This window comes from Phoca vitulina, unplaced genomic scaffold (genome assembly GCF_004348235.1).
Source record: "Phoca vitulina isolate PV1807 unplaced genomic scaffold, GSC_HSeal_1.0 scaffold53, whole genome shotgun sequence".
Taxonomy (NCBI): Eukaryota; Metazoa; Chordata; class Mammalia; order Carnivora; family Phocidae; genus Phoca; species Phoca vitulina.
The window spans coordinates 2,081,128-2,107,426 of NW_022589756.1; the positions used below are offsets into that span (position 1 = coordinate 2,081,128).

Genomic DNA, 26,299 nt, shown 5'->3' on the forward strand with positions numbered 1-26,299 from the left:
TTTTCTTTTTCTTCATGTTTCCTTCTCCCTGCACAACTTCCATTTGTTCCAGGTTGCTTTTTGTGTGCTTATTTAGATTGCAATTGCTAAAAGATAAACTGAGGTATATTAAAAGTTGAGAGAGTTTATTTGGGCAAAAATTAGCAAGCAGCATCCAATCTAGCAGACAGAAAGGAGCTCAAGTTGCTGCACAAAATGAAACACTTATAAGCAAGAAGGAAGTGGAAACAAGGAAGTCCTACTAGGCAAAAAAAAAAAAAAAAAAAAAGGGATTGGTTATTGCAAAGTTACTTTCCTTTAGGGGATGGCAGGGGTCTGTCAGGCAGATTACCTAACTGGTGCTGATCAGGTGACTCCTGATTCAAATGGTTTAAGATTCCATTCCTGGGAGAGCCAAACCTGTAATTCTCAGTTTGGTGACATGGGGATTAGCATAAACAACTCCATTTTGGGCCTGTTGTCTTGTTTTAAACACTGTCTTCCGGGCGCCTGGGTGGCTCAGTTGGTTAAGCGACTGCCTTCGGCTCAGGTCATGATCCTGGAGTCCCAGGATCGAGTCCCGCATCGGGCTCCCTGCTCGGCAGGGAGTCTGCTTCTCCCTCTGACCCTCCTCCCTCTCATGCTCTCTGTCTCTCATTCTCTCTCTCTCAAATAAATAAATAAAATCTTTAAAATAAATAAATAAATAAATAAATAAATAAATAAACAAACACTGTCTTCCATGTTAAAGGCCTTCTTTAGATTTCTAGTAATCCTTGATTATTTGCTCATAATCAAGATTAAGAGACTACAAAGCTGACTGGAAAACTGAGTGTGCGGGTACGGCTCCTTTGCTTGAAGCATCGCAGTAGGATAATCTGACTGTGCCATTTGTTGGGTAAGCCCTGCATCAGTCATCTTTGAAGTATTGCCTTTCTCAGGGGAGTATCTTCCACATTCCTGCCTAGAGAGTCCTGTCTGGACGCTGGCATTTCTGGGTAGAAGGAATCAAGTAGGGGAAGACTGCATACCATTCAATGTCCTTGTAATTGACCTGTTAGCTTTGTGGTGCCCCTGTCCTCAGATGTGCTTTTGAGTGGTTTGGTGTCTTCCATTCCAGAAAAAGAGGGGCATGCAGTGAGGGAAAGTATCTGGAATCAACTTCTCAAAAATATTTTCATCCTGTTCTTCCTTGCTTTCGCCACCCTACTTCACCTTAACATCTGAGCAGGGAGTACCGATCATGTTGGTTTTCAGATCTCAGTGACAAGGGATGTGGCTTTCTTGAGTCAGGTAAGTCAGTTACCACTGATTTTTCTGGATTCCAAAATTTTGTTGCTATTTGTCTCCTCTCCTATCTTCCCCATCCATGTAGGATTATGACTTTTAAAAATCCCAGTAGTGTTCTTTTAGTTGAGCTTTGGGAAGGAACAAAATTAGATGTGTGGTCAATCTGCCATTTTAATCCAGAGTCCCTTTAGAAGCTTTTTTTTTTTTTTTTTTTTTTTTTTTTTTTTAAAGATTTTATTTATTTTTTTGACAGAGAGAGACATAGCGAGAGCAGGAACACAAGCAGGGGGAGTGGGAGAGGGAGAAGCAGGCTTCCGCAGAGCAGGGAGCCCGATGCGGGACTCGATCCCAGGACTCTGGGATCATGACCTGAGCCGAAGGCAGACGCTTAACGACTGAGCCACCCAGGCACCCCCTTTAGAAGCTTTTAATAGTTAGACTTACCCATTTATATAAGACATTTTTATGAAGCTCCTATTATGTGCCAGACACTTAAACACACTTTTGTCTTTTCCATCTAGTGTGTTCATTACTGCTTATTAGCTAAAATCACAGTACATAAATAATAGAAATGCAGTTTCAGCAAACATTTGGGTCAGTTGTGCAAGAATTCTAGTAGGAAGTTATAAAAGTTAATAAATACCTCTATTTTGAGATAAATGCCCTTAAGAGTGGCAACATAGTCCACTTTCTGTGAGGAAACGTGTACTGAATACCACTTAATGATGCCAGAAATACGGTCAGACCTCATTATTCATGGTGGTTCTGTTGTATGAGTCACCAAGAACACAGAATTAGGAAATACTAGAACATCGCTCCTATAGGATGTACAGGGTTAGGTTCCTGCAGACCTCTGGTCACAGTATTTTCATCAGCCATTCAACCTGTAACCTTGGTCTTTTTCTGCTTCTGTTTAAAGACACCATATTTAACATGTCTGAGTGAAGCTTTACACATGTATTTTCAGACAGCCTTCTTGGCTTTGGAACACTGGACAGTACTTCAGCACTGTGCTTGAACCATTGTAAACAATAAACTCAAATATGTCGGCTATACTTACTTAAAAATTTTAAAATAATAAAATACTTCTCTCAAAAGAAAAATAAACAGCAGAAAGCACAAAACTGTGAAAAGCATGGCACTAAATAAACCACAAAAAGGATGCTTACACTTGTTCACTGTATGAGAGCTGAATGTTGCACCTCAGCTGAAATATGTGTCGAGTGACTTAAATTTTTCACCATTCTGAGTATGTCTGTGAATGACCACCAGATTGCTGCAAGTATTGATTTTGGGGTTACAAATTAATTTTAGCAAGTAGATAAATTCACAAGTATGGAATCCACAGATCATGAAGATCACTTGTATATCTTAGCCCCAATCCGCCTAGCTACCCACCCTTATAGGGAAGGTCATTTATAACCCCTCTAGAAGAAACAGTGCAGTTTTGGTTGTTTTTTGTTTTTTTTTTTTTAAGATTTTATTTATTTATTAGAGAGAGAGAGCACAAGCAGGGGGAGCACAGAGGGAGAAAGAGAAGTAGGCGCTCCACTGAGCAGGGAGACTGACGCAGGACTCTATCCCAGTCAGAACCCTAGGACCATGACCTGAGCCGAAGGCAGATGCTTAACCGACTGAGCCACCCAGGCGCCCCAACAGTGCAGTTTTTATATGCATTTATCCATGTGCTTCTAAAATGTTTTATTTTTTAAAGATTTTATTTTTCAGTAATCTCTACGTCCAACATGGGTCTCGAACTTACAACCCGGAAATCAAGAGCCGCATGCTCTCTACCAACTGAGCCAGCCAAGCGCCCCCAGAGTTTTCAATAGCCAGTGTAATTGATAATAGCCAGTAATGAAGTCAGTCATTAACAATCTACATAACAATACCTTACTGACTTTTACAGCCTCGTGAAGTATTTCTATTTAAAAGAAATAAAAACTAGTTTGAAAGATTTGAGTAACTTATTCATACTCCCACCGCTAGTAAATAGAGGAGTGGGGATTTGTCTGACAGCTAAGGTCTTAGTCATTACATTACTCAACCTCACCTCCAAAAGAATCCTTATTCTGCTAGGTCACTGAAGTTGTTTGTGAGTAAAGCTCCCATGCTATTGTGAGAGGGATGTGTGGGAGTGTTACCAAATTTATTTTTTAAGTGTAATTCTCTCTTTAAGAAAATTTGTCCTGACTGTGGCTTTCGTGATTATCTTAATATTTGCTTACTTTTAAATCTGATTTCCTTATTTAACTGAAAGAGAAAGAATAGTATATTACAATCACAGAATTTTAGAGCTGGGAGTGTCTTTTGAAAATAATATAATAAAATCCATTTATTTTACACACGAGCAGACAGAAACTTCAGGAAATTAACTTGCCCCAAGTCACAACAGTTAATTACTAAGACCAGTGTCCAAATTGCTTTAACTCTCCGTCTGTCTCCTCTCTGCCTAAGTTTTAAACAGATCCAGCAAAGAGTTAGTACCCAAAGTTATTAGCCAAAATCTATGGTATGCTCACTAGTTTTTACCCTTGAGATCTTGGAGGGAGCCACTGATAGTAGACAAAACTACATTAGAGCCCAGGGAGAAGGCACTCAGAGGCATGCAGGAGCTGTGGTGAACTACGAGAACCTGCCCGAGGCAAGTGTCATCTGATTAGCAACACTTGAAAATGCAGGTCCAGTATTATCAGATCCTTGAATTTTTCTTGGGAAGCTCGAAAACCAGATATTATTATGAAATACTGGCAACTATGTCTAACTTTAAAACCACGCTGTAAGACAAAAAACAGCAATGTGTGTGGGCCAGTTTGAGGCTACCAGTAGTTTGAAACCCGTGCTTTAGAGGATTCAGCTGACGCTGCAACTTTCATTCCTTGCTCCTGAGTGACAGCAAGAAGGAACCAAAACCAGGGCTTAGTGACATGCTAAATGAAAACACTTGAGTGAAGTTTATAAGTCAATAAGCCATTAAGTGACCAGGCACAGTTAATCTGTCTACTTCTTGAAATAGGTTGTTTACATGTATTTTGGCTGCCAATTACCCACAATGCAAAGATCTTACGTGTTTATTACAAGTTCGAATTGATTAGTATTTTGAGGCTAAATGTAGAATTCTGCAGTCTCATATGTTAGCAGACTTGCTGTCCTTATCTAATGCATGCAAAGCTCTGGCATAGTATTATCACTTGCTGGAAATACATATTTTATCTTGTTTTACGGCAGTAGACATTACACAGCATCTGCAACCAAAAAGTTTTACTCAGCCTCATAGTACTCTCAGACATAGAATGTCCCCCAGAAGCATCCAGAAGCCTTACCTTATTCATTTATTAAGAAAATAATGGAAGTTATGGTTCTGAAAGCATGAATTGATATAAAAGTACAGCATTCTAAATCTAGAGTGTACCTGTTGGTTATGATGAACTTCTTTTCCATGAATATCAAAAAGAAATATATGAGAGTGACTACCTGGAGAACTGTGGGAAAACTGTGGCATTCAACCATCTTTTTTTAAAGCTTCTCATTGAAGTATAACATACAGAAACATACAAATTAACCAGTTCAGTGGATTTTCTCAAAATGAACGTACCTGTGTAACCAGCACCCAGATCAAGAAATGAGCTATTTATCCATACTACTGTTGATGGACATTTGGCTTTCCATTTGGGAACAATTACATTTGGTGCTGCCTTGAACATTCTTGTACGTTTTTTGGGGGGGGGGGGGTTTGGTGGATTTAGCACAAATCTCTGTTGGTTATTTACACAGGAGGGGAATAGCTAGGTCATAGGGTATCCATATTTTGAGCTTTAATAGATGGGGGTCAATTTTCCAGTGTGTTTGCACCAATTCAGACTCCACTAGCAGCGTAGGAGTTCTTGTTTTCACATCCAAAGCAACACTAGATCTTGGCTTTTTTATTATAATCGTTCTAATAGATGTCTCATGTGGTTTGAATTTACATTTCCTGACAATTATTGTGATTGAGCACCTTGTCATTTGCTTATTGGCCATTTGTATATCTTGTAAAGTGCGCTGGCTTTGTAAATTTTTTTCTTTAACTTTTAAAAATAAGTAGTTTGCATTTATAAACATTCTCATGGGAGAGCTGGCTACTTTCCCCCCCTTGACTCCACTGCAACAAATAACATCTTAGAGATCTGCTGATATATGTATAAAACCATAATGGCTTTGGCCCATAGGATTGCCTTCTAGACAACATAAACAAGAGGAATCTTTTGTGGAATGTTCTTTTTAGGCCATTTAAATTATCAGCATTTACAATTGTTAAGAACAAAATAAAAGTAATAAATAGAGACATAGTTGTTTAAAATTTCATTTTTAGAATAGCCTTTTGCCTTTTTTGGTTTTTTGAATTGGTTTTATGAATTCTGATTGCAAACAGAATCAGCTGTAATATGTTACTAATTAGAAAAGTTTATTTAGAAGGAGAATGTAGCTCAAATCTGTCCTTTAAAGAGATACTTATCTGTATAGTTGTTGGGGGGTTTTCCTACTTACAAGTAATATATGGTCGTCAAAAATTCAGAAGTTACAGAAATACATAACATAGAAGTTGACAGTTTCCCATAATCTTACCTCCCAGAGATGATTGGTTTGTATTCTTCCAGATTTTCTTCTGTGAATTTGCTAACATATATCACAAATGATACACACCACATACAGCTTTGCCACTTGCTTTTTTAACCTAACAATTAACTGTTGTTACTGGATCTTTAGGAGTTTTAAAAGATATTATCTATGATAATTAGGTACTCATTATTGACAGAATGCCTTATTGAATAGATAAATAATAAAATGTAATTAGTAATTAATTTTATTAACCTTACTGATAGAGCTTCAAAATGGTTCACCTGTTCAGTACGCATCTTTAATTAACACAATGTTTTCCTAGTATACCAAAAAGTTCCAACTAAATGTAAATTAATGTAGTTTATGAGCAAGTTGAAACTGGTTTATTTTTTTCAGCAATTTTTTTTTTTTGTATACTTAAGGCATCCGAATCATGAAAATTCAGATCCAGAATTGGTAAATCTACTCTACATTTTTCATGAGAAATTCTCCGAATGGAGCCTGCACTTCACACTTTGTAATAGGATGGTGGTTTCTGATCATTTCAGGGGGTGCTGGAGGCTGTCAGATTAAAGATGTGCTCTACAGAGGACCTGCAGATCTGACTAGTCATCCAAGGGTTATGTTTGTTTTCTGTTCAGTACTGAGCATTATGGGACTGTTATCAAATCCTTCCTAAAATTGTGTATCCTAGTCTCTGATTGGAAATCTCCAAGTGAATTTTTTTTTTTTAAACAGTGAGGCTAATTTAAAAATATATACTGGTAGGCTTTTTAAAAAGCAGTATTTTACAAATTAAGATAAGTTCCCAAAGTACTCTGCTTTGTGGAGTAGTATAGCATCTAACCCAGGAACAATCTTTATTTTCTTCGAAACTCTTCAGGTTATTCTTCCTTATATTCTAAGGTCTATAGTCTCAATTGGTTGCACCTTATATTGAAATGAGAGTAAACGAGTTGCATTTTCTCTATTCAAGTTTAAAAGACTGTATAAAATAATATTGTTGCTAAATATTAGTGAAGCAACTTTTCTTTCAGTACCTTCATCTTAACTATCACTGCTGAAATCAGCGTGGTCAAGGTTTGGGGGTTTGTCTTACATTTCTTGTACTAAAGCCACACTTTGCTAGTGAAAGATCGCCTTCCAGCTTTGTGAAGTATTTCACCCAAATGTGCTTTTCTGTTCAATGAGACCAGATGGATGTTTCTTTGTGGACTATACATTTGGCAGTCTCAGGAATAGAAAATAGACGTTCTTCTCTAGAGGCTTTTCTGTGACGGAACTGGCATCACGTAATAGTTGTCCTCAATAAGATAGGTGGATGGGAGAAGGTTTAATACAGGTGTTACTGTGCAAAGGGGGGGAAATGCTGTGATGTGTTGTTGCTATCCTAAATGTGAAGTACCACTTTTAATAGCTAATCAAATAATTGTAGGATAAATTGTTTTATCAGGGTCCCAAAAAAGGTGATTCAGAATAATCTGTTAGATTTGCTTTAGAAACATTAGGATCCAGAAGGCATAAAGATAAATGTGTCAGTCTCCTCTCCTTCCTTGGGTAATATGCGTAATATTCCCAAATAAAATGACTGTTAACCCTGTGGTTTTTAGATGTTTTCACTAATTGTTTGGGAAAACAAAATTGTTTCCCATTCGTTCTGGAAACACAGAAACAGGGCTATAGTTCTTCAAACTGTTTGTGTAAATGGTCAAATTGCTTTTTTGTTTTTTAAACAGATTTGTTTCCTGAGCTGAGAACTCATTAACAGACTTACCCTGCAGTATGTTTTTGTCTGCTGAATTAAAGCAGATCAAAACAAAACAACCACCGAGAAAGCCCACCATAACCTGCATGTAGGGTTTTAGCAGTAAGGAATTACTGGTGACAGATGCCTAGCCATTGTCATGTGAACAATTTTGTTGTAATAAACATAAACAAGAGATGCACTGGGGGTGCTACCAGAACTGATTGATCAGACTTTAAGGAGAGTCATTATACCTTAAGCAACATGACTATGTAGGGAGTATCTGTTCAGGATATTGGAAAGCTCCAAGTGTGTGGTGGCTGTGGGGTTATGAGGCAGCTGCTGCTCCCTAATACCTAATACCAGATTTTATAGCTATTTTCAGTTTTAGAAGTCATGTTCTGCTCATGACTTCTGTGTTACCTTTTCTTTTTTTTTTTTTTTTTTTTAAGTAATCTCTACACCCAACATGGAGCTCAAACTCACAACCCCTGGGATCAAGAGTCGCATGCCCTACCAACTGTGCCAGCAAGGCACCCCTGTTAACCTATTTTTAAAATAATTCTTTTCCTTTTTTTTTTTAATCATTTTATGGGGTGTGGGGAGACCCAGCCTGCTAGGTTGAAACAAAACCTTGTGAAGGAGATTTAATCCCTTGCTTAGGAACGTGGGGATTTAAAATTAAACTGATTTCATTTGTCAGTAAGATCTTGGGCCAATATTGTAAGCGTATCACTTTCACTTGTGTTTATGGAATATATGTAATTAATTTGCCTTATCCTCTATTCCTTGTGTTCATAAGCTTTTGAAAAAATCAGGTACTACTTATGGGACTTCACTGAGATCTAACTTTTTTGTAAGTGCAATTTCCTCTGTGCTTTATTTATTTTTTTAAAGATTTTATTTTTTATTTGACAGAGAGACACAGCAAGAGAAGGAACACAAGCAAGGGGAGTGGGAGCGGGGAAGCAGACCTCCCGCTGATCAGGGAGCCCTGTGTGGGCTCGATCCCAGGACCCTGGGATCGTGACCTGAGCCGAAGGCAGACACTTAAAGACTGAGCCACCCAGGGGCCCCTCCTCTGTGCTTTTAAATTCAAGAAGGTATTAAGTGAGACTCCTGGAAGTCAGAGAGGAACAAGTTAAACATAAGGCTAATCAGAGTCCCAAGATGTTTTAAAGGGTGGGTGGGTGGTTTTGTTTTGGAAGTAGGGGTTGTCGTGTCTGTTATTGGGGAGCTCTCTGAAGTGAGAACTGCTGATCTTAGAGTGTCAGTATTTGTCTTTCTTGTTTCCTTTGGGTTAATGTTTGAAATTTATTAATCAGGTTGAGTAAAATAGGTATCCTGTCCTAAGGGCGTTCCTACTTCGTGGAAAAGCTGTGATTTATAAAGTAACACCATAATGAAATAAAGCGATCCTGAAAAGCCTTGGGCAGACAGGTAGTGTAAGAAATTTTAGGCTATTTACCCGGGTCAGTTTGTTTAATTATTACTGTTATTATTATTTCTGTTCCTGTTGCAGTTGTCATGTCTAATAGTAGGATCCATCATCCCACATACTGTTTAAACCAAATCTTGCTTGCTACTCTAGAAAATAGGCTCAGATTTCTTCTTAAAGTCCAAACCATTCCTTTGAAGACTAACAGATGTTTGCCCTCCTCTTCAGTCCGTGAAAGGTGACAGTTAAATGAACTCTTACTGGTTTCTTTCCTCTTTGCTTTTCAACACCACGGTCAGTGGAAGTAGATTTGCATCCCTTTCTGCCATCCCTTTGGGTTTTTGACTGAAGCACACACCCATCCCCTTCCTGCCTCCCTGGAACTGGTTCAAGATTTGGAGAGAAGGGTTTGTTTGGGGGCGTTTCCCTGGTCTTATCTCCGTCTGAGCATATGTGAGGGTTGCATTTATTTTGACCCTTGCACTTTAAATTTGGAACTGAAGCAAGAGTTTAAAGTACGACAGGAGAAGAGAGTCTGCTGAACTTTAAACATGAGGGACCCAGGGAGGAAGGTGCGTACATGCATTCTGAAGCTTTCTCATAGAGGTCGGCCATCTTTATTCGTACGCATAGTTGTGAGCCAGTAACTACTAGGAAAAGGGAAAAATTTTAAATTACAAAAAGATCTATGTGACACTTATATTGTGTATTTATGTGCTTAATTTTCCAGCAGTGCCTCCAGTATTGTTTTGAAATTGATGGCAGAACAAGTAAATTCTGAATTTTTATTTGAAAGCCTTTTGGAAAAGCTTGGGAGGTTGGGTATTTGCAAGGGAAAATGAATGTATCATTTGTGATTGACCTCCAACAGAATGACTAAAAATGTATGGGTATTTTAGGTGTTTTATCATTTTGTCTTCTAAAACATAAAATTTGAAAAGCTGTAAGTGGTTATTATTAGATAAAGGTCACCCAGATTCTCCTCAGAGTTGAGAAACAAGTCTCTCTCCATTGATTAGTACTTACCTTCATCTGGTGGTTTTGTGCACAGTACGTTGTATATATAGTAGGCCGGACTGATTTCTTTCCTGACTGATCTTTTCCAGAGCCTGGCCCAACTAGAGAATCTGTGCAAACAGCTTTATGAGACAACAGACACAACCACTCGACTCCAGGCAGAGAAAGCCTTGGTCGAATTCACCAACAGCCCTGATTGCCTGAGCAAGTGCCAGCTGCTCCTCGAGAGAGGAAGTGTGCGTAAGATTTGAAAACTCCTGAAGGAGGAGAGAGGTTCAGGAAAATATATTCCAAGTTTAAGGGCGGATTGGGATAGCTTGTGTTCCTTAATCCTTCTAGGTGCCTCTCTGCCTTCTTAATTTCACCTTTAAAAAGCACCATCGCTAGCTGCCAGGTTGACAGTGAAAGGACACACAGCCTCCTCCTCAGGAAAATCTCATTGAACATATACTTTGTTCTGTCATTTTTCATCTTGAATCACATTTCTGGGACTTTCTGTTTTTCACACTTAAGTACCACCTCGGATCCTTTACAAAGGAGCCAGAGCTGTATACGAATGAGCCTTCTTACCCACAGAGCCCATGTCACCGTGCAAGCTCCCCAGTGGTCACTGTGCTGTCGCCTCTGTACCACAGCTGCTGTTTACTGCCTCGGAGGCATGGGGGGAACGTTCCACAACGAGAACCACCAGAGGTTCGAGCTTTTAAAATGCAATCAGAGCCTCTTGGAGCTTAAAAATGGCAGTGCAGTGGTCAGTATAATGCTGTCAGTGAGACCTCGTTTGGTTAAATTAGTATTTGGGGCAAGATGGCGGTCTTAGGAAGGCTAAGAATCCAGCCAGGGTATCCTGCAAGGGCCCGAGAGTCAGAATCCCAACTAGACCAGCAGCTAGCACTCTTACTTCAGACTGGAAGGACATGTGGAAAGAACAAAAGCAGTTAATTTGTTTTGAAGGTAAAATTCTGGATGACTTCATGTTTGAATTTTCATTGACAGTGTAACAGTATTTGTTCGGTTGGCTAAAAATTATCCTTTAGTAGCTAAGAGAGCTAACTGTTTTTCCAAGCATCAGAAGGTTACAGAGCCCTGGTCAGAGACTATATAGTGCTCTGTTCTGTTTTCGCATGTAGTATGTTGTAAATTTCTTTCCAGTCCCTTAGTTTTAGGGTTTGACCCACTTATATTCGTATATTTCGTGCTCCGGGAGGTGCACAACCAGCTCTTCCAGGTGACTCCCACTGGAGCCCCACAGTATCATCGTATCATCTTTGACCCTGTTAACTCCGGATCCTCATGTTGACAGTCAATAAATAAAACAAGCTGCAGTAAAACAGGATTGGTGCAGTACTAAAAACAATCATAGTGGAATCTTCCTTTTAATCTCTATTGACTTCTTAGTGACGTAGCAGGTTTATTGGAATTGTATATAAGAACCATTTAGATGTTGCATAATGTCTAGTTACAGTTGTATGCTGTATTCTACAGTTAGAGTAGCCTCTCATGCATTATTAGTGATTTGACACACCTGCTCTAATCAGTTTAAACCATGTTCAGGGGTGTTGAATAAAAATCACATGTCAAAGTCACTTTATAGATTTTTTTTCTTAAGCATAAATTTTTTTATAACTGGTGGCATTATGCAGTGCCTGTGGATAGCCTACTGTCTTAAGGATTCTTAGTGTTATAGGAAATTATCCTTGACCCTTAATTAAATTATTTTAATAGTCCTGAGTCTGTCCCTGTTATATAGGACATTATCGTAATAGAGCCACCTAGAAGAATTTGCACATGGCACTTTTTTATACATTATGATCAGTTAGAATACCGGAATATTTTATTCTCCATAAGGTTAAAATTCATAAAATCCACATGTGAGAATATGATAATGCTGTTCCCTTGCATAGGGCATAATTTTTCTTTCTCATAAATAATTGGTATAAATTTACTTTAAAACTAGCATATACATCCCCCAAAGCTGTACCTGATTGATAGCCGTGCTGATGTAAAGATATAGGTTAGGAATTAACTATATAGCATAATGTAATGGCTCCCTCTAATGCTGCTTTAAAAAAAAAAACAACTTTCTAATGGTATACTATAGCAATATTTTGAGTTGAAACTTTTTGAAGCATCACTATAACAAGGCTTTTGACAGAAGATTTCTTGGTTTAAATGAAAGAAAAGATCCATCTGCTAAAGATTTGTCTTCTTAGTATATTTCTGAAATGATCCTCTCTAGCATGGGCCCCCTCTAAGTGATGCAGAATCTGCCCTGGATTCAGTTCAGTCAGGCCATTCACTTCATACTGCACCTTGTTCATAACTGAAATCAGCTCAGTGAACATAGACTCTATGTGGGACTCATTTTTCCTTAGACCCTCTAAAATGCGGAGGATCGACTATTGCAAAACTGATTAATATTTCTTGAATCTCAGCATAGATCTCCAAATAAAAAAACCTCATGACTGACTAACTTAATAAAATTGAATTCTAAGTCCTTTTCCCCGTCTTTCCACAGTCCTCTTACTCCCAGTTACTGGCAGCTACATGCCTTACAAAGCTTGTATCACGCACAAACAACCCTCTACCATTGGAGCAACGCATAGATATTCGTAAGTAGAGAATTGATCTGTTTTCAAGAAATTAGTTTGTTTAGTGATGTGCTTAGTAATAGTTAAATTTATGTTGCTTGTTTGATAATGTTCTGGAATTGGTAAGCATACAAAATATGTAGAATCCAGGTTCCCCCCTTGCCCCCCAGAATTTGGGGCTTTTGAAAGTAAAGAGGATCTTATATAATTATTTCTAGATAAAGTCTTAAGTCATCCCTTTTGTCGTCAAGAGGTTTCTTTCGTTCAGTCCTTACTGCCACTAATAACTAAGAAAAATGTTGTTAAGGATTTTGAATTCTGGGCAGGCATGTTATTTAACTATCTAGTAGTAGATTCAAGGCTGCCGTACTCCAGGGTCTTCACTGTGACAAGTATAAAATCCTGAATTGGAAAGCCTACTAATCTTAAATTCAAAGTCCCATTTCTCAGTCGCATTAAGAATTAAGGGAATACAGCAGAAACAAGAATTAAGGGAGTTTAGGGGAAATAGGCTAAATTTACCATTTCTTGGATGTTTAATATATTTAAAGATGTGTGGCCTTCCCTGGCAGAGCTTTCTGTTATGCAGAGTTTTTTGTTTTGTAGGGAACTATGTGCTCAACTACCTTGCCACTCGGCCAAAGTTGGCTACTTTTGTGACACAAGCACTTATTCAGTTATATGCCAGAATCACAAAACTGGGCTGGTTTGACTGTCAGAAGGACGACTATGTCTTCAGAAATGCAATCACAGACGTCACAAGGTTCTTACAGGTATGATGTATATATCTGATGTGATGTAGTAGGAATGTGAGAAGCAACATGTATATGCTTATATAGTGATCTACTTTTTAAAAATTACACAAAATGGAATTATTTTGTACATTCTCTTCTGTGTCTTTTTTGCCTTTAATATTCCTTGGCTTTACATGCTTACATGTCAGCACAGACAAACTCTGGTTTTTCTAATGTCTGTATACTATTCCAATCTGAAAATACCATCGCTTAATAACTAATGTCTTATAGGTGGGCATTTAGTTTAGTTCTATACTTTGACTGTTAAGTAAACACTTCAGTAAGTAAGTTAAGTAAACCTAAAATATATATACACCTGTCATACTTGGAATAAGTGTGTTTGTAGGGTGAATTCCTAGCCTTGGAATTATACGGTCAAAGGGATATGTGTATTTTGGGCTTTCAAAGATATTTCCAAATTATCCTCAAAAAAGGTTGTTTCCTACAACAATTAAAAGAGTGCCTGTCTCTATACCTCCACCCCAGGAACTCAGCTTTTTTATTTTTCAAATTTAATAGGTAAAAAGAATTAGTATCTCAGCATTTGAGTTATGAATGAGACAGAACAAATTTTCATATGTTAATTTACTACTTGTTTTTTTTTTCTCTGTAGAACTTCCGATTTATATCTTAAAAATCTGGAGTTCTTTATCTTTTTCTTATTGTTGTATGTGGTCTCTTTGTGAATTATGTTACACATCCACTTGTCACTTACCTTAAATGTATTTTGCCAGTTTCTCTTTGTATAATGGGTACGGTATAATGCTTATGACTTTTTGAAATACAAAAGGTTTCAGTCTTGATGAAGTCAGATTTAGCAGTCTTCCTCTGTGGCAGTTATATTTTATGTCCTGCAAAGCAGCAGTTTTAAACTACAATTCCTCGCTGCCTTATCTGGGCAGTTTTAATAGCTACACAGGACGCTGCCACGTCCAAAGCGCGGCTGCGCCGCCATTGCTAAAGTCTCGCTGCACACACCAACTCGTGCCTCACGTTGTTTTTACCAGGATAGTGTGGAATACTGCGTCATTGGCGTCACTATTTTATCTCAGCTAACCAATGAAATTAATCAAGTAAGTGCTACAGCCTTCCTCATTGAAGTAAGTGCCATATTTTTTCTTAGTATTGGTGTTTTCTGCTATGTGTGAGATGATCTTTTTTGGCAGTTGTGTGCTTTTGCGGTAAGTGATTAATGCCCTTTGAAACAATAGTTCCATTGGATTTTCCTCTGTACGTGCAGCCTACCTCGTTCTTAACATCCTGGTCCCCTTCTGTCTCCAGAACAGCTCTCCTTGCTGATATTAATGTTCGTTGTGCGAGATGAGAGCAACAGGCCTAAGTCAAAGCCTTAATAAATCACTGCTTTGCTAATAAAAGAGAATGTGTTCAAAAAGGGGATCACAAAAGTGGAACCAGACCGTTTGTGTGCCACTTCTGCTAAATACATTAATATGTATTTATAACCCTTTAAAACTCAATTCCCATGTGCTGCTATTAAAGACTTCTCTGGTGGTATTTTTGGAATGCATAAAACATTCTGCTAAATACCAAATAATTTTTTGAGTAGTCCTTCTTGTCACAGGTTACTACAGAGGAAAACACCAGTGGCTTTCTTTTGCTCTGGCTATTATTTTTTTTAGTCATTTACTTTTGTATCCAGCTAAAATTTTGTAATTATTGAACAGGCCAGTATTAATATTAGTTGTGACTTCTCACCCTTCGGTCACCAGCTGTAAATTACATTGGCATCACTGTTGCTATTGCGCGTATTTATGCAGACCTTTTTATTAACCCTGAGAATTTTAACTGTGAGGTAGTACTGTTTTAAATGCATCAGCTTCTAGCCATTTAAACTCTGGAGTCCATACTGTGTTCTCTGTCACATGCACTCCCCACTATGGTCAGTAATTATCAAAATAATAATAGCTTGTACTCTTGAGTGACTACTGTGCAGCAGACGCTGTTCTGAGCACTTTACTGATAGCAGCTAATTTTATTCTCACCGTAGTCCTGGGAGGTAGGTTCCATGGCTGTTCCATTTTCTAGGTGAGGAACCTGCAGCACATAAAGGTCAATAATTTGCCTAACGTATCCCAGTTAGCAAGCAACAGTATCTGAATTTGAACCTGCATAGTCTTATTCCAGAGCCTGTGCTCTTAACAAATAACTTATTACTGAACCACTATTACCTTTGTAATACAAGAACATGCATTAACGGAGAACAGAGATTGTGGGGTTAATGTTCTCCTCTTCAAAGCTTGGCCCCACGAAATACACCAATGCTGATATTTTTTAAAACTCCAAAATTTTATTTGTCTTTCTTAATGGAACAGTAGAAATGTGTGTAATGTACTTAATGTGTGCAGTTATTCTCTGTAGTATGATCAGCATAACCAATTATATATGGAATATGGTATATAATCTGGCAGTGCCATATTATCCAAGACATTTATGATAATACAGTGACACTGAAGCTAGAATTGGGGGATACTTTGAACCTCTGCAAAACTTAGTTTTCTGTTGTTTTTTTGGTTGTCAGATTTAAATCAGAAAGCATATTTCTGTTACCAACCCTGTCTGAACTTAGAAATAAAATCAAGGGGAGGGGTGCCTGGCTGGCTCAGTCAAAGGAGCATGTGACTCTTGATCTCGGGGTCGTTAGTTTGAGCCCCATGTTGGGTGTAGAGATTACTTAAATAAATAAAGCTTTAAAAAAGAAAATCAAGGGGAGTCCATAACTTGATTGTCAGAAATCTTGCTGCATTCTTTAATGTGCCAACAGCAAATGCGCCCCCTCCTGGATGAATTGATTGGTATATAGAAGAGATTTAAGCTTTCAGTAGGTGGTTGGACTAAAAATTCCCTTGGTAACCTTGAAATCCCTTTATTCCACTTACTGAAGTGTCTGTGTGTCAGGAATAGAGGGCGTACTAAAGAAGTAAAAGACAGAGTTCTTAACCATAAAAACCTTTAAAGTTTGGCTGAAAAGAGGGGCGTCTGGGTGGCTCAGTCATTGGGCGTCTGCCTTCGGCTCAGGTCGTGATCTCAGGGTCCTGGGATCGAGCCCCACGTCGGGCTCCCTGCTCAGCGGGAGGCCTGCTTCTCCCTCTCCCACTCCCCCTGCTTGTGTTCCCTCTCTCGCTGTGCCTCTCTCTGTCAAATAGATAAATAAAATCTTTAAAAAAAAAAAAAGTTCGGCTGAAAAGAGAGGAACAGAGGAAAAAGTGAGAGACTGATGCTGCCCTTCAATTAAGTGCTCACTTCTGGGATAGAGACTACGTGTTGAAATAGGTTAGAGAAGGCAGAGGGTGTTATGGGCTGTTGTCAGTTATCCTAAGTTCATGGCTGTCAGTTAATAACTGCTTTGGAAATTCTGTGGCAACTTTAGTCTTGAGTGGATTGTTTACCAAGCTTTGCCACTGTCTGTTTCTGAGACTGAGCCACAATACAACATGCTAGTAATTATTAGCAGTATCTGCCAGCAATTGGTTAAATTTTACCTCCCTAAATGCAGAGGAAATTAAAACTTTACAGTGGAGATGCTCATCCCTCTTTCTGTCTTCCGTCTGTAAGCTGTAGACCTATCCTGCTGTTAGCAGCTTATTGTCCTTTGCATCCTCTCATTATACGTGAGTTAACAGTGATTTAAACATTAAAAATGTATTTTTATGTAAGTTGGTTTTATTGGAAATCCTAGTTTATTTAAAGTCTATATGAAAATTTTTTTTTTTTTTGCAATTAATTCTAAAACTTGGATTGGTTTATCTTTTTGCACAGGCCGACACCACGCATCCTTTAACCAAGCACAGAAAAATAGCCTCTTCCTTCCGAGACTCATCATTATTTGATATCTTCACACTTTCCTGCAATTTACTAAAACAGGTGAGATTGTAGATTGGGTCCTGCTTCCCAGTCCCCTTTGAAAGGATGAGAATGAGTGGGGATCTGTTAGAGTTCAGTTCCATGCTGACCCCTTGAGAGTTGGTGCAGCCCTAACCATCACCATCTCTCACATGATGCCAGTCTCCGAGATGTGGAAGAAAGTGCCACACTGACAACTGATTTTAGAGAGGGGATTAGAATTGCCTCATTTCAGAGCCGTTCCCCTAAGCAAAGCACAGTAAGTGAACACGTATCCCAAAGAATCTAGTTTACCACGAAGTTTGGGATTTTGTTGTTTGCTTTTTTTATACCCACATAAAATCTTTCTGCATGGAATAAAGGCATGTTAGCTTTATGGTGTTTGGATTCTTAGCGCTCTAAAAGCAGGTTCCGACTGCATTGTTAGCATACTGAAACAGGCCGGCTCCCCTGCCCCCTGCTGAGTTACAGGCAGCACATAACCAAGCAACATCTGTAGGGAAAAGGAGATTTTGAATTTTTAACATCCATTTAGATTTCATAACCTGAAGGGGTAGACAGTTATCACATAAGGAAATTACCTGTTTTAAAACAGAAAATGGGTGTTGAAGTTCATTTAGGGATGAGTTGAACTAGGAAAGAAATGCTCACCTGTGAGTCCTACCCATTTATAACAATCTATAGGGACCTCCCCATAGAAAGCTAAATGGGGTTAGCCTCTGGCTGTTCGTTCATTTTGGGTTTGTTTGTTTTGGGTTTTTGTGGGGTTTTCTGTTCTTAGTCTCATTTTCCATTATGTCATGAGTTTTAGAAGCAAGTTTAGATTCTTTGTGTTGTCCCAGTTAATGATATTTAGCTTTTTCCTCAATTACCTAGTTCTATCTCAGAACTCCCAGACAGTCCTCGGGTTGGGCAAGCTACCTAGCAAAAGCTATTATACCCCCTGAGGGGGGAAAGCTTTTGAGAAAACTGAGGATTGACTCCTCCTGGCTGATACCATCAAAAACAATTAGCCAGCTAGTCACTGAGGTCACCAGCCCCATCTAGAAATACCTAGGATCTCATAGCAAATGGAGTAACCATCCATCCCATATTGCTTCAGAATCCTCTGTGGTCAGTATGTCTACAACATGTAAAGAATACATGTCAAAAGGGGGATTTCTTTAAATACCAGTTCCATGTTTTTATAGTAAATAAGGAGCTAGGATTTTCATAGTGACATTAAGGTGACAGAAGTGCAGCCTCTTTTGCAGGGGAAACATCACTTTATTGAGTTGAAATACTGCCCTCCTTTCTGGCTTAACAGCCTTCTCAGGAGTCTGGCACCAAGCTTGGAAGAGGGGAGTGATTGTTTGGGCTCATTATGTGGTGATTTTTACAGGCTTCAGGAAAGAATCTAAACTTGAATGATGAAAGTCAGCATGGCTTGCTCATGCAACTGCTCAAACTCACTCATAACTGCCTAAACTTTGATTTCATCGGCACTTCTACTGATGAGTCCTCAGATGACCTGTGCACAGTACAGATTCCCACCAGCTGGAGATCAGGTAGGAGCACTGCACCAGCAGGAACAGACTGCTGCTCAGCCCCACACCATGTCTGCGGGATGGTCTAAGGAACCCCTGGCTAGCCCTCGCTTGCTGTTAGAGAAAACTTAGAAAGTCAGTCAGCATCTGTCTTAATACAGTGAGGAAGAGGGTGTTGGAGGAACCTTACAGATCCCTCAGCCTGGGAGATCTTTTTTAATTACTGGGTTACTAATGGATGTGAGTTTGACCTTCTTGCATTCATCACCTAGAGACTCCTGTGATCTTACTCATTTGAGGTCATTTCTAGGTTTAAACACGAAATCAAAGAAAAGGACTTGTGCTTATGCTTGTTTTTGTGTTCTTCAGGATCAAACATCTTGCTTTGAACATAGTCCTGACTGTCTTAAGTTCTCTGAGAATCACAAGAATGAATCTGTTCCTTAGAGGAGCTAAAACCTAGTGCTTTAAAAAACAAAAAAAAAAAGGGAAAACCAAAAGCCCCTCTTAGCTTATGACTTGAAAGGAAGTAAACCCTGTGAGAAGAAAAAACAGAGGACGCGCCCCTAATACACAGTGCTATAGGCATGCCACTAGCAACGAGTGACGTACTCAGTAACGGCTCCTCTGTCTTTTTTCAGCGTTCTTAGATTCTTCAACTCTGCAGCTGTTTTTTGACCTGTATCATTCCATCCCTCCTTCATTTTCGCCTCTGGTGAGTCAGGACTACAGTTTCTAAAGCCTAACCTACATCTAGAAAGTAGCAATGGTGAATGAGCCTTATGCTCGTTCATTTTGTTGTACAAAATCATGCAAGTAAAGCATAGAAATGCTAGGGTTAGTTATCTAGCCTTTTGTGGTAAAACGTGTGGCCTAAACGTTCTCGCAATAAAGTCTTAATTCTCTTTAAATTATTCCTCTCTAATGACAAATTGCTGCAAATGTCAAGCTCTTCTGGTCTCATCTTGAATCTGACTTTATACTGTACCTCAAACAGCCACAGGCTAGAATGGGGGAGTGGGGCGGGGTGGGGATTCAGCTTATATTGTCTAATTGAAGATTATTCTGCCCAAGAAAATTTTAGAAAAATCCTTCAGGCACATGTTACATAAGTGATAAATGGAAGCTGTAAGGGGAAGGCAAATTTGTGTACTATCCTGGATAACATTAGAGAACTCTTGGAAATGATGCATTTCTCCTTTAAAGCAGTTAATTACCCTCCTCAAATCTCAAAATTCATCCAGGTCCTGAAAGACATTGGCCTAGTATTTCACACTGTTTGGTGTAAAATGCTACCATACAAAACACACAGATAAGACAATAAAGTAATGGGTGTTTTACATAGTTTTCTACAGTAGGCTGTTTTCCTGGTTATTATGGTACTTTTCCAAATGTAGACCTTAGCTTTAGTAGAAACGTGAGTTCAGTGTTGTTTGTATCATTAAGTTTACTTCAGGAAAAGGTAGCTCACTCAAGAGAGGTAGTTCATAAAAGGACTCTTAGTAAAGATGTGGGCAACACTAAGGGAATCCAACAAGGTGAGGTGAGGTACACCCTCTAGAGGGTGCAATAGTGGGAAGCCCCAGGGGGCATGGGGGAAACCCTGGAAGGAGCTAAAACTGTGTCTTAGGGGAGGGCTGGGCAGCACAGGGAGAGGGACACTGCCAGTCATGGCCCAGCCAGGGGTCCAGAGGGGGTGCCTCTTTTCTTCCTGCCCTTAATCTCCTTCTAGTACTATCCAGTGGTTGAAGCCTACTAGAGGCAAGAGGGCAGCGGAGCTCTGGCTGTTGGTGGACAGAAGTCAGCCTCCCAGGGAACAGAGCATGTGGAGAAGGATAGAAGACAGATCTGGAGAGGCAAACAATATAAATAGCACAGTGTGGAAAAGGTAAAATGTTTTCAGTGTAAAGCCTATTCTTTTCAGGACACAGTTCTAACTTGGTTATTTCATTATGGCAAAGCCTAATTAGCCAGAAGTCTTCTATTTATTTATTTATTTGACAGAGAAAGAGATAGCGAGAGCAGGAACACAAGCAGGGAGAGTGGGAGAGGGACAAGCAGGCTTCCCGCTGAGCAGGGAGCCTGATGTGGGACTCGATCCCAGGACCCTAGGATCATGACCTGAGCCGAAGGCAGACGCTTAATGACTGAGCCACCCAGGTGCCCATGATTAGCCAAAAGTCTTAATGAAACAGAGAAAACTAAATCTAAACTAAAACTAATAAAACAGAGAAAACTAGATCTTTCTATATCGTGATAACTTCCCACTATTGCACCCCCTAGAGGGTGTACCTCACCTCACCTTGTTGGATTCCCTTAGTGTTGCCCACATCTTTACTAAGAGTCCTTTATGAACTATCTCTCTTGAGTGAGGTACCTTTTCCTGAAGTAAACTTAATGATACAAACAGAGAAAACTAAATCTTTACTTAATCTACAAATTGTATGGTATTTCCAAGCCTTAAGTATATATCTTAACAAGAATCAAAGAAGCCATTGGGTGGTCAAAGAATAATACCTAAATGAATTTCCACACTATGAATTTAACTAGTTGTTATGGTAACTTGGATTTAATGATCTTTTTTTTTCTTTTAATAAAGCTGTTTCCAGTATCCTCAGCTGCACTCCCCTTGATCTTTCTATATCGTGATAATAGTAGCAGAAGTTGAAAGAACAGAGTTAACAGCATATGTAAAGAAGAATATTCTAGGAGGGGAAGGAGGGAAAAGATAGTATGGAGGAGCCATATCATCTTTTTAATCGGTTGTGTTTGGTTGTGCCTGCTTTTAGGTATTATCCTGTTTAGTACAGATTGCCTCAGTAAGAAGATCCCTGTTTAACAATGCAGAGAGGGCCAAGTTTCTCTCACATCTTGTTGATGGTGTTAAACGAATACTGGAAAACCCACAGGTAAGATTTTTGAGAATTTATTATTTGAATACATATTTAAATATATGTTGTGTGTGTGTGTGTGAGATTAGTATGTGCCTCTCTGTTGAGTCAGAAGGAAATCCATCTAGAGGCCACACTTAGCAGAAATCCTAGAGAACAGTTCAGTGTGTCATTCTCAGAAGATTTAAGTGAGTCTGTATCTGTAGGCAGATTCTTTTTTTCTTTTTTTTTTTTTAAGATTTTATTTATTTGTCAGAGCACAAGCAGGAGGGGAGCGGCAGGCGGAGGAAGAAGCAGGCTCCCTGCTGAGCAAGGAGCCCAATGCGGGACTCAGTCCCAGGACCCTGGGATCATGACCTGAGCTGAAGGCAGACGCTTAACTGACTGGGCCACCCAGATGTCCTGTAGGCAGGTTCTTTTTTTTTTTTTTTTCTGTAGGCAGATTCTTGAGAGTTTACCCAAATGAGGAGTTTGTATCCTCCAGCGTCAGGAATGCAAGAGTTAGGGGAAAGGATCACTTTGACACAGGAAAATAAGGAGAGAGCGCTAGTCATTTTTCCCCCAAGAAATTAAGAATCTAGAGTTTGGTTTTTGTTTCTGTTTTCCTTTTTTTTAATATACATTATTTACCCAAGTGTGTAGGCCTGCTTTTAGGTGGGAAGGGAGATACTGCCCATTTAGTATTCAATCCATAACTCGATTGCCCTTTTTGTGTTTTTCAGTCTCAGAGATTCAGCCAACACCTACTTTTTTTTAAAGTACCGCTTCTCTACACTAGGAAGTACCAAACAAGCATTTCATTTTTAAATATGCTCAGTTCTGGGGGCGCCTGGGTGGCTCAGTTGTTAAGCATCTGCCTTTGGCTCAGGTCATGATCCCAGGGTCCTGGGATCGAGCTCCACCTCGGGCTCCCTGCTCAGCGGGAAGCCTGCTTCTCCCTCTCCCTCTCCCCCTGCTTGTGTTCCCTCTCTCACTGTGTCTCTCTCTGTCAAATAAATAAGTAAAATCTTAAAAAAAAAAAAAAAAATGCTCAGTTCTGTCCCTCTTTTTAATAATTCTTTTTTTTAACTAAAGTACAGTTGACTCAGAATGTACATTAGTTTCAGATGTACAACATAGTGAAACAACTCTCTACATTGTTATGCTTACCACACAGCACTATTATATTCCCTGTGCTGTACCTTTCATCCCCAGGACGTCTTCACTCCATAACTGGAAGCCTGTGCCTCCCACTCCCCTTGGTCCATTTTTGGCCATCCCCCCATTGCCTCCCCTCTGGCTACTCTCAGTTTGTTCTCTGTATTTATGGGTCTGTCCCTGCTTTTTTTGTTTGTTCATTTGTTTTATTTTTTAGATTCCACATATAAGTGAAATCCTGTGGTATTTGTCTTTCTTTGTCTGATTTAGTTCACTTAGTATAATACCACCTAGGTTCATCCACGTTGTCACAAATGGCAAGATCATAGTTATTTTTATGGTGGGGTAATATAATACATTGTATGTATGTGTATGTGTTCTATATACACATATATGGAACATATATAGATATATAAACCTCTTCTTTAACAATTCATCTATCAGTGGACACTTAGGTTGCTTCCATATCTTGGTTATTGTAAATAATGCCGCAGTACACATAGGGTTGCATATATCTTTTCAGATTAGTGTTTTTGTTTTCTTTGAGTAGTTACCCAGTAGTGAAATTACTGGATCATATGGTAGTTCTATTTTTAATTTTTTGAGGAACCTCCATACTGTTGTCCACAGTGGCTGCACCATTTTGCATTCCCACCAACAGTGCACGAGGGTTCCTTTTTCTCCACATCCTCACCAACACTTGTTCTTTCTTGTCTTACTAATCTAGGAATTAAATTGTTATAGCAATGATGATATAATGTAAATAAACATTTGTGTAACTTTGCCACTGAAGTATAGTCTTATTTAATGATAAATTTGACAGATGTAAAAATGAAAATTTCATCATCTCTGATTAGTGGGAAGCAAACAGACCAGCCACATCTTCGATTGTACCCCTTTTCCGTTATTAATCCACTTTACAACTTTAGGCAAGTAATGTGATCCTTCTGAGCTCCCATTTCAGACTTGGAATTGAGGCTAATAATTTCATCTCACAGGATGATTGTTATGAACAAATGAGATAATAGGTGTGACCATCTCTTTTAAAAGTGACTTTGTAGGGCGCCTGGGTGGCTCAGTTGGTTAAGCGACTGCCTTCAGCTCAGGTCATGATCCTGGAGTCCTGGGATCGAGTCCCGCGTCGGGCTACCTGCTCAGCAGGGAGTCTGCTTCTCCCTCTCCCGCTCCCCCCTCTTGTGCTCTCTCTCTCTCACTCTCTCTCTCAAATAAATAAATAAAATCATTAAAAAAAATAAATAAATAAATAAAAAATAAAAGTGACTTTGTAAAAAATTGTTTTTAAATATTCTACAGATGTATCATTCTAAGTGAGGACCTGTAGCTGAGAAGTTTAAGTAGATTCTCCCCTCCCCTTATGCCATCCCCAATGTCATTCTGGAAGTATAGTGCATCACATGTTACATTTTATTTTCCTCCTGTGCTGTCACCAGAGTTTATCAGACCCAAACAATTACCATGAGTTTTGCAGACTACTGGCCCGATTGAAGAGTAACTATCAACTGGGAGAATTAGTAAAGGTGGAAAACTACCCTGAGGTCATCCGATTGATAGCTAACTTCACAGTGACCAGCCTACAGGTTTGTCTTTGCTTGTCTTTCTCTTTCCTACACATTGGAACCTCTTCTCTTGCTCATTGATTTTAAAGTTAAAAGAATACGGGCATACCTCATTTTAATGCACTTCACACATACTGCGTTTTTTATAAGTTGAATGTTTATGGCAACCCTGCATTGAGCAAGTGTATCGGGGCCACTTTTCCAACAGCACTTGCTCACTTCATGTCTCTGTTGCATTTTGTTAATTCTCGCAATATTTCAGACTTTCTCATATTTGTTATGGTGATCTGTGATCAGTGATTATGACTCCCTGAAAGCTCAGGTGATGGTTAGCACTTTTAGCACTGAAGTATTTTTTAGTTAAGGTATGTACGTTGTTTTTTGAGACAATGCTATTGCACACTTACTATAGTATAGTGTAAAACTTTCTTACGTGCACTGAGAAACCAAAACACTCATTTGACTCGCTTTATTGCAGTGGTCAGGAATCAAACCCGTAGTAATATCTCCAAGGTGTACTGTATTCCCTTCTCCACCCACCCCCCCGGCAAAAGTGAATATCAGTATAGGGCAACCCTGCAGAGTAGTTATTGCATCCTGCTCATTTGCCTTACATAAGTGCAAGGAGTTTGGTTAGAGGAACATGTGGGAATTGCAAGGATAATATTTAGAGTATCACTCTGAAAAAGGCAAGATTGGAATGGAGTGAGACAGAAGAGTCAAGAGAGAGAGCTAGTGACCTCTCTTTCTTAGTCGTGTAATATAGGACAGTGGTTCTCAAATTTTATGGCTTGCATCAAAATCATCTGGGGAGTTTGAAAAATACAGGTGCTTGTGTTTTACCCCCATAATTTCTGCTTCACTAGATCCAGGGTGGAGCCTTGGTGTCTCTGTGTCCAGCAAGTTCTCCAGGTGATTCTCATGGATACTAATGTTTGAGAACCATTTACACAAGGCTTTCCTTGTGGGAAGGCTTACACAACCAGCGTAGAACAGCTCTTTTTATTAGATGCTTAATCTCTGAAATAATAATAAGCACATTGGATGGATGAGTTGTCATGCACAGAACAGAGCCCATAAACATTTATCCTTTTTTTTTTTTAAGCCTTTTTCCTTTGTGTGAAGTGTACAAAAAATGAGAAATGTGCCTCCTGCTCTTTTGGTTTTCCTTAGCACTGGGAATTTGCCCCAAATAGTGTGCACTATCTCCTGAGCCTATGGCAGCGGCTGGCAGCCTCTGTGCCATACGTGAAAGCCACAGAGCCCCACATGCTGGAAACTTACACTCCTGAGGTCACCAAAGCCTATATCACATCCCGTTTGGAATCTGTGCACATCATCCTGAGGTAAGGAAACTGGGACAGCTGCCTGGTGTCAGACTTGCCAGAGGTCAGACACCCAGTTGGCAAAAGCGCACTTGACTTGGGCCTCCTTGGAGCTGACGCCGTTAATGGCCGTTTCCTCATGTCAGCCCCGAATAGCAGGTGGAGCATAAAATCTGAGCGAACAGGCTTTCTCTGCAACATCCTCATTCATGTCCCCGTTTTCTGCCCTCCTTAGCCATCTCTTTGAAATCAAGGTATATCAGTATTCTGTTTGCCCTTGCTGATGATTCCTTTTCAACATGACAGGAACATTTATAACCAATAGATGATAAGAATTATGTGTAAGTTATAGGTGGTTTAGTTTCCTGAAAAAGAGGTGGATAAATAAGATGACACAGTCCAGAGATTACTAGCACAAGTAGAATCCTGGGCAGCTGATTGCCGATCGCATTACAAGAATGCATGGTTTCTGTCTACCTTGACTGTTAACTGGACCAGAAATCTATAGCTAAAGAAATGTTAGATCCTTT

General features: G+C 39.3%; 1 protein-coding gene across 4 annotated transcripts in view; it reads left to right on the forward strand.

Annotated features, from left to right (window-relative positions):
• XPO7 (exportin 7) overlaps window positions 1-26,299 on the forward strand; it is an 88,828-nt gene that overhangs the window by 40,363 nt on the left and 22,166 nt on the right. Inside the window, exons 1-11 of one of the 4 annotated variants that reach the window (XM_032389238.1) lie at window positions 8,640-9,622; window positions 10,157-10,303; window positions 12,586-12,679; window positions 13,265-13,431; window positions 14,460-14,552; window positions 17,230-17,334; window positions 18,695-18,860; window positions 19,481-19,554; window positions 21,629-21,748; window positions 24,319-24,465; window positions 25,618-25,790. In XM_032389238.1, the coding sequence (XP_032245129.1) occupies window positions 9,602-9,622; window positions 10,157-10,303; window positions 12,586-12,679; window positions 13,265-13,431; window positions 14,460-14,552; window positions 17,230-17,334; window positions 18,695-18,860; window positions 19,481-19,554; window positions 21,629-21,748; window positions 24,319-24,465; window positions 25,618-25,790 (1,307 nt within the window). In that variant the 5' untranslated portion in view covers window positions 8,640-9,601. Of the gene's footprint in view, window positions 1-8,639; window positions 9,623-10,156; window positions 10,304-12,585; window positions 12,680-13,264; window positions 13,432-14,459; window positions 14,553-17,229; window positions 17,335-18,694; window positions 18,861-19,480; window positions 19,555-21,628; window positions 21,749-24,318; window positions 24,466-25,617; window positions 25,791-26,299 lie in introns of those variants that run through there. The other 3 variants (XM_032389240.1, XM_032389242.1, XM_032389239.1) reach the window with 3 other exon arrangements.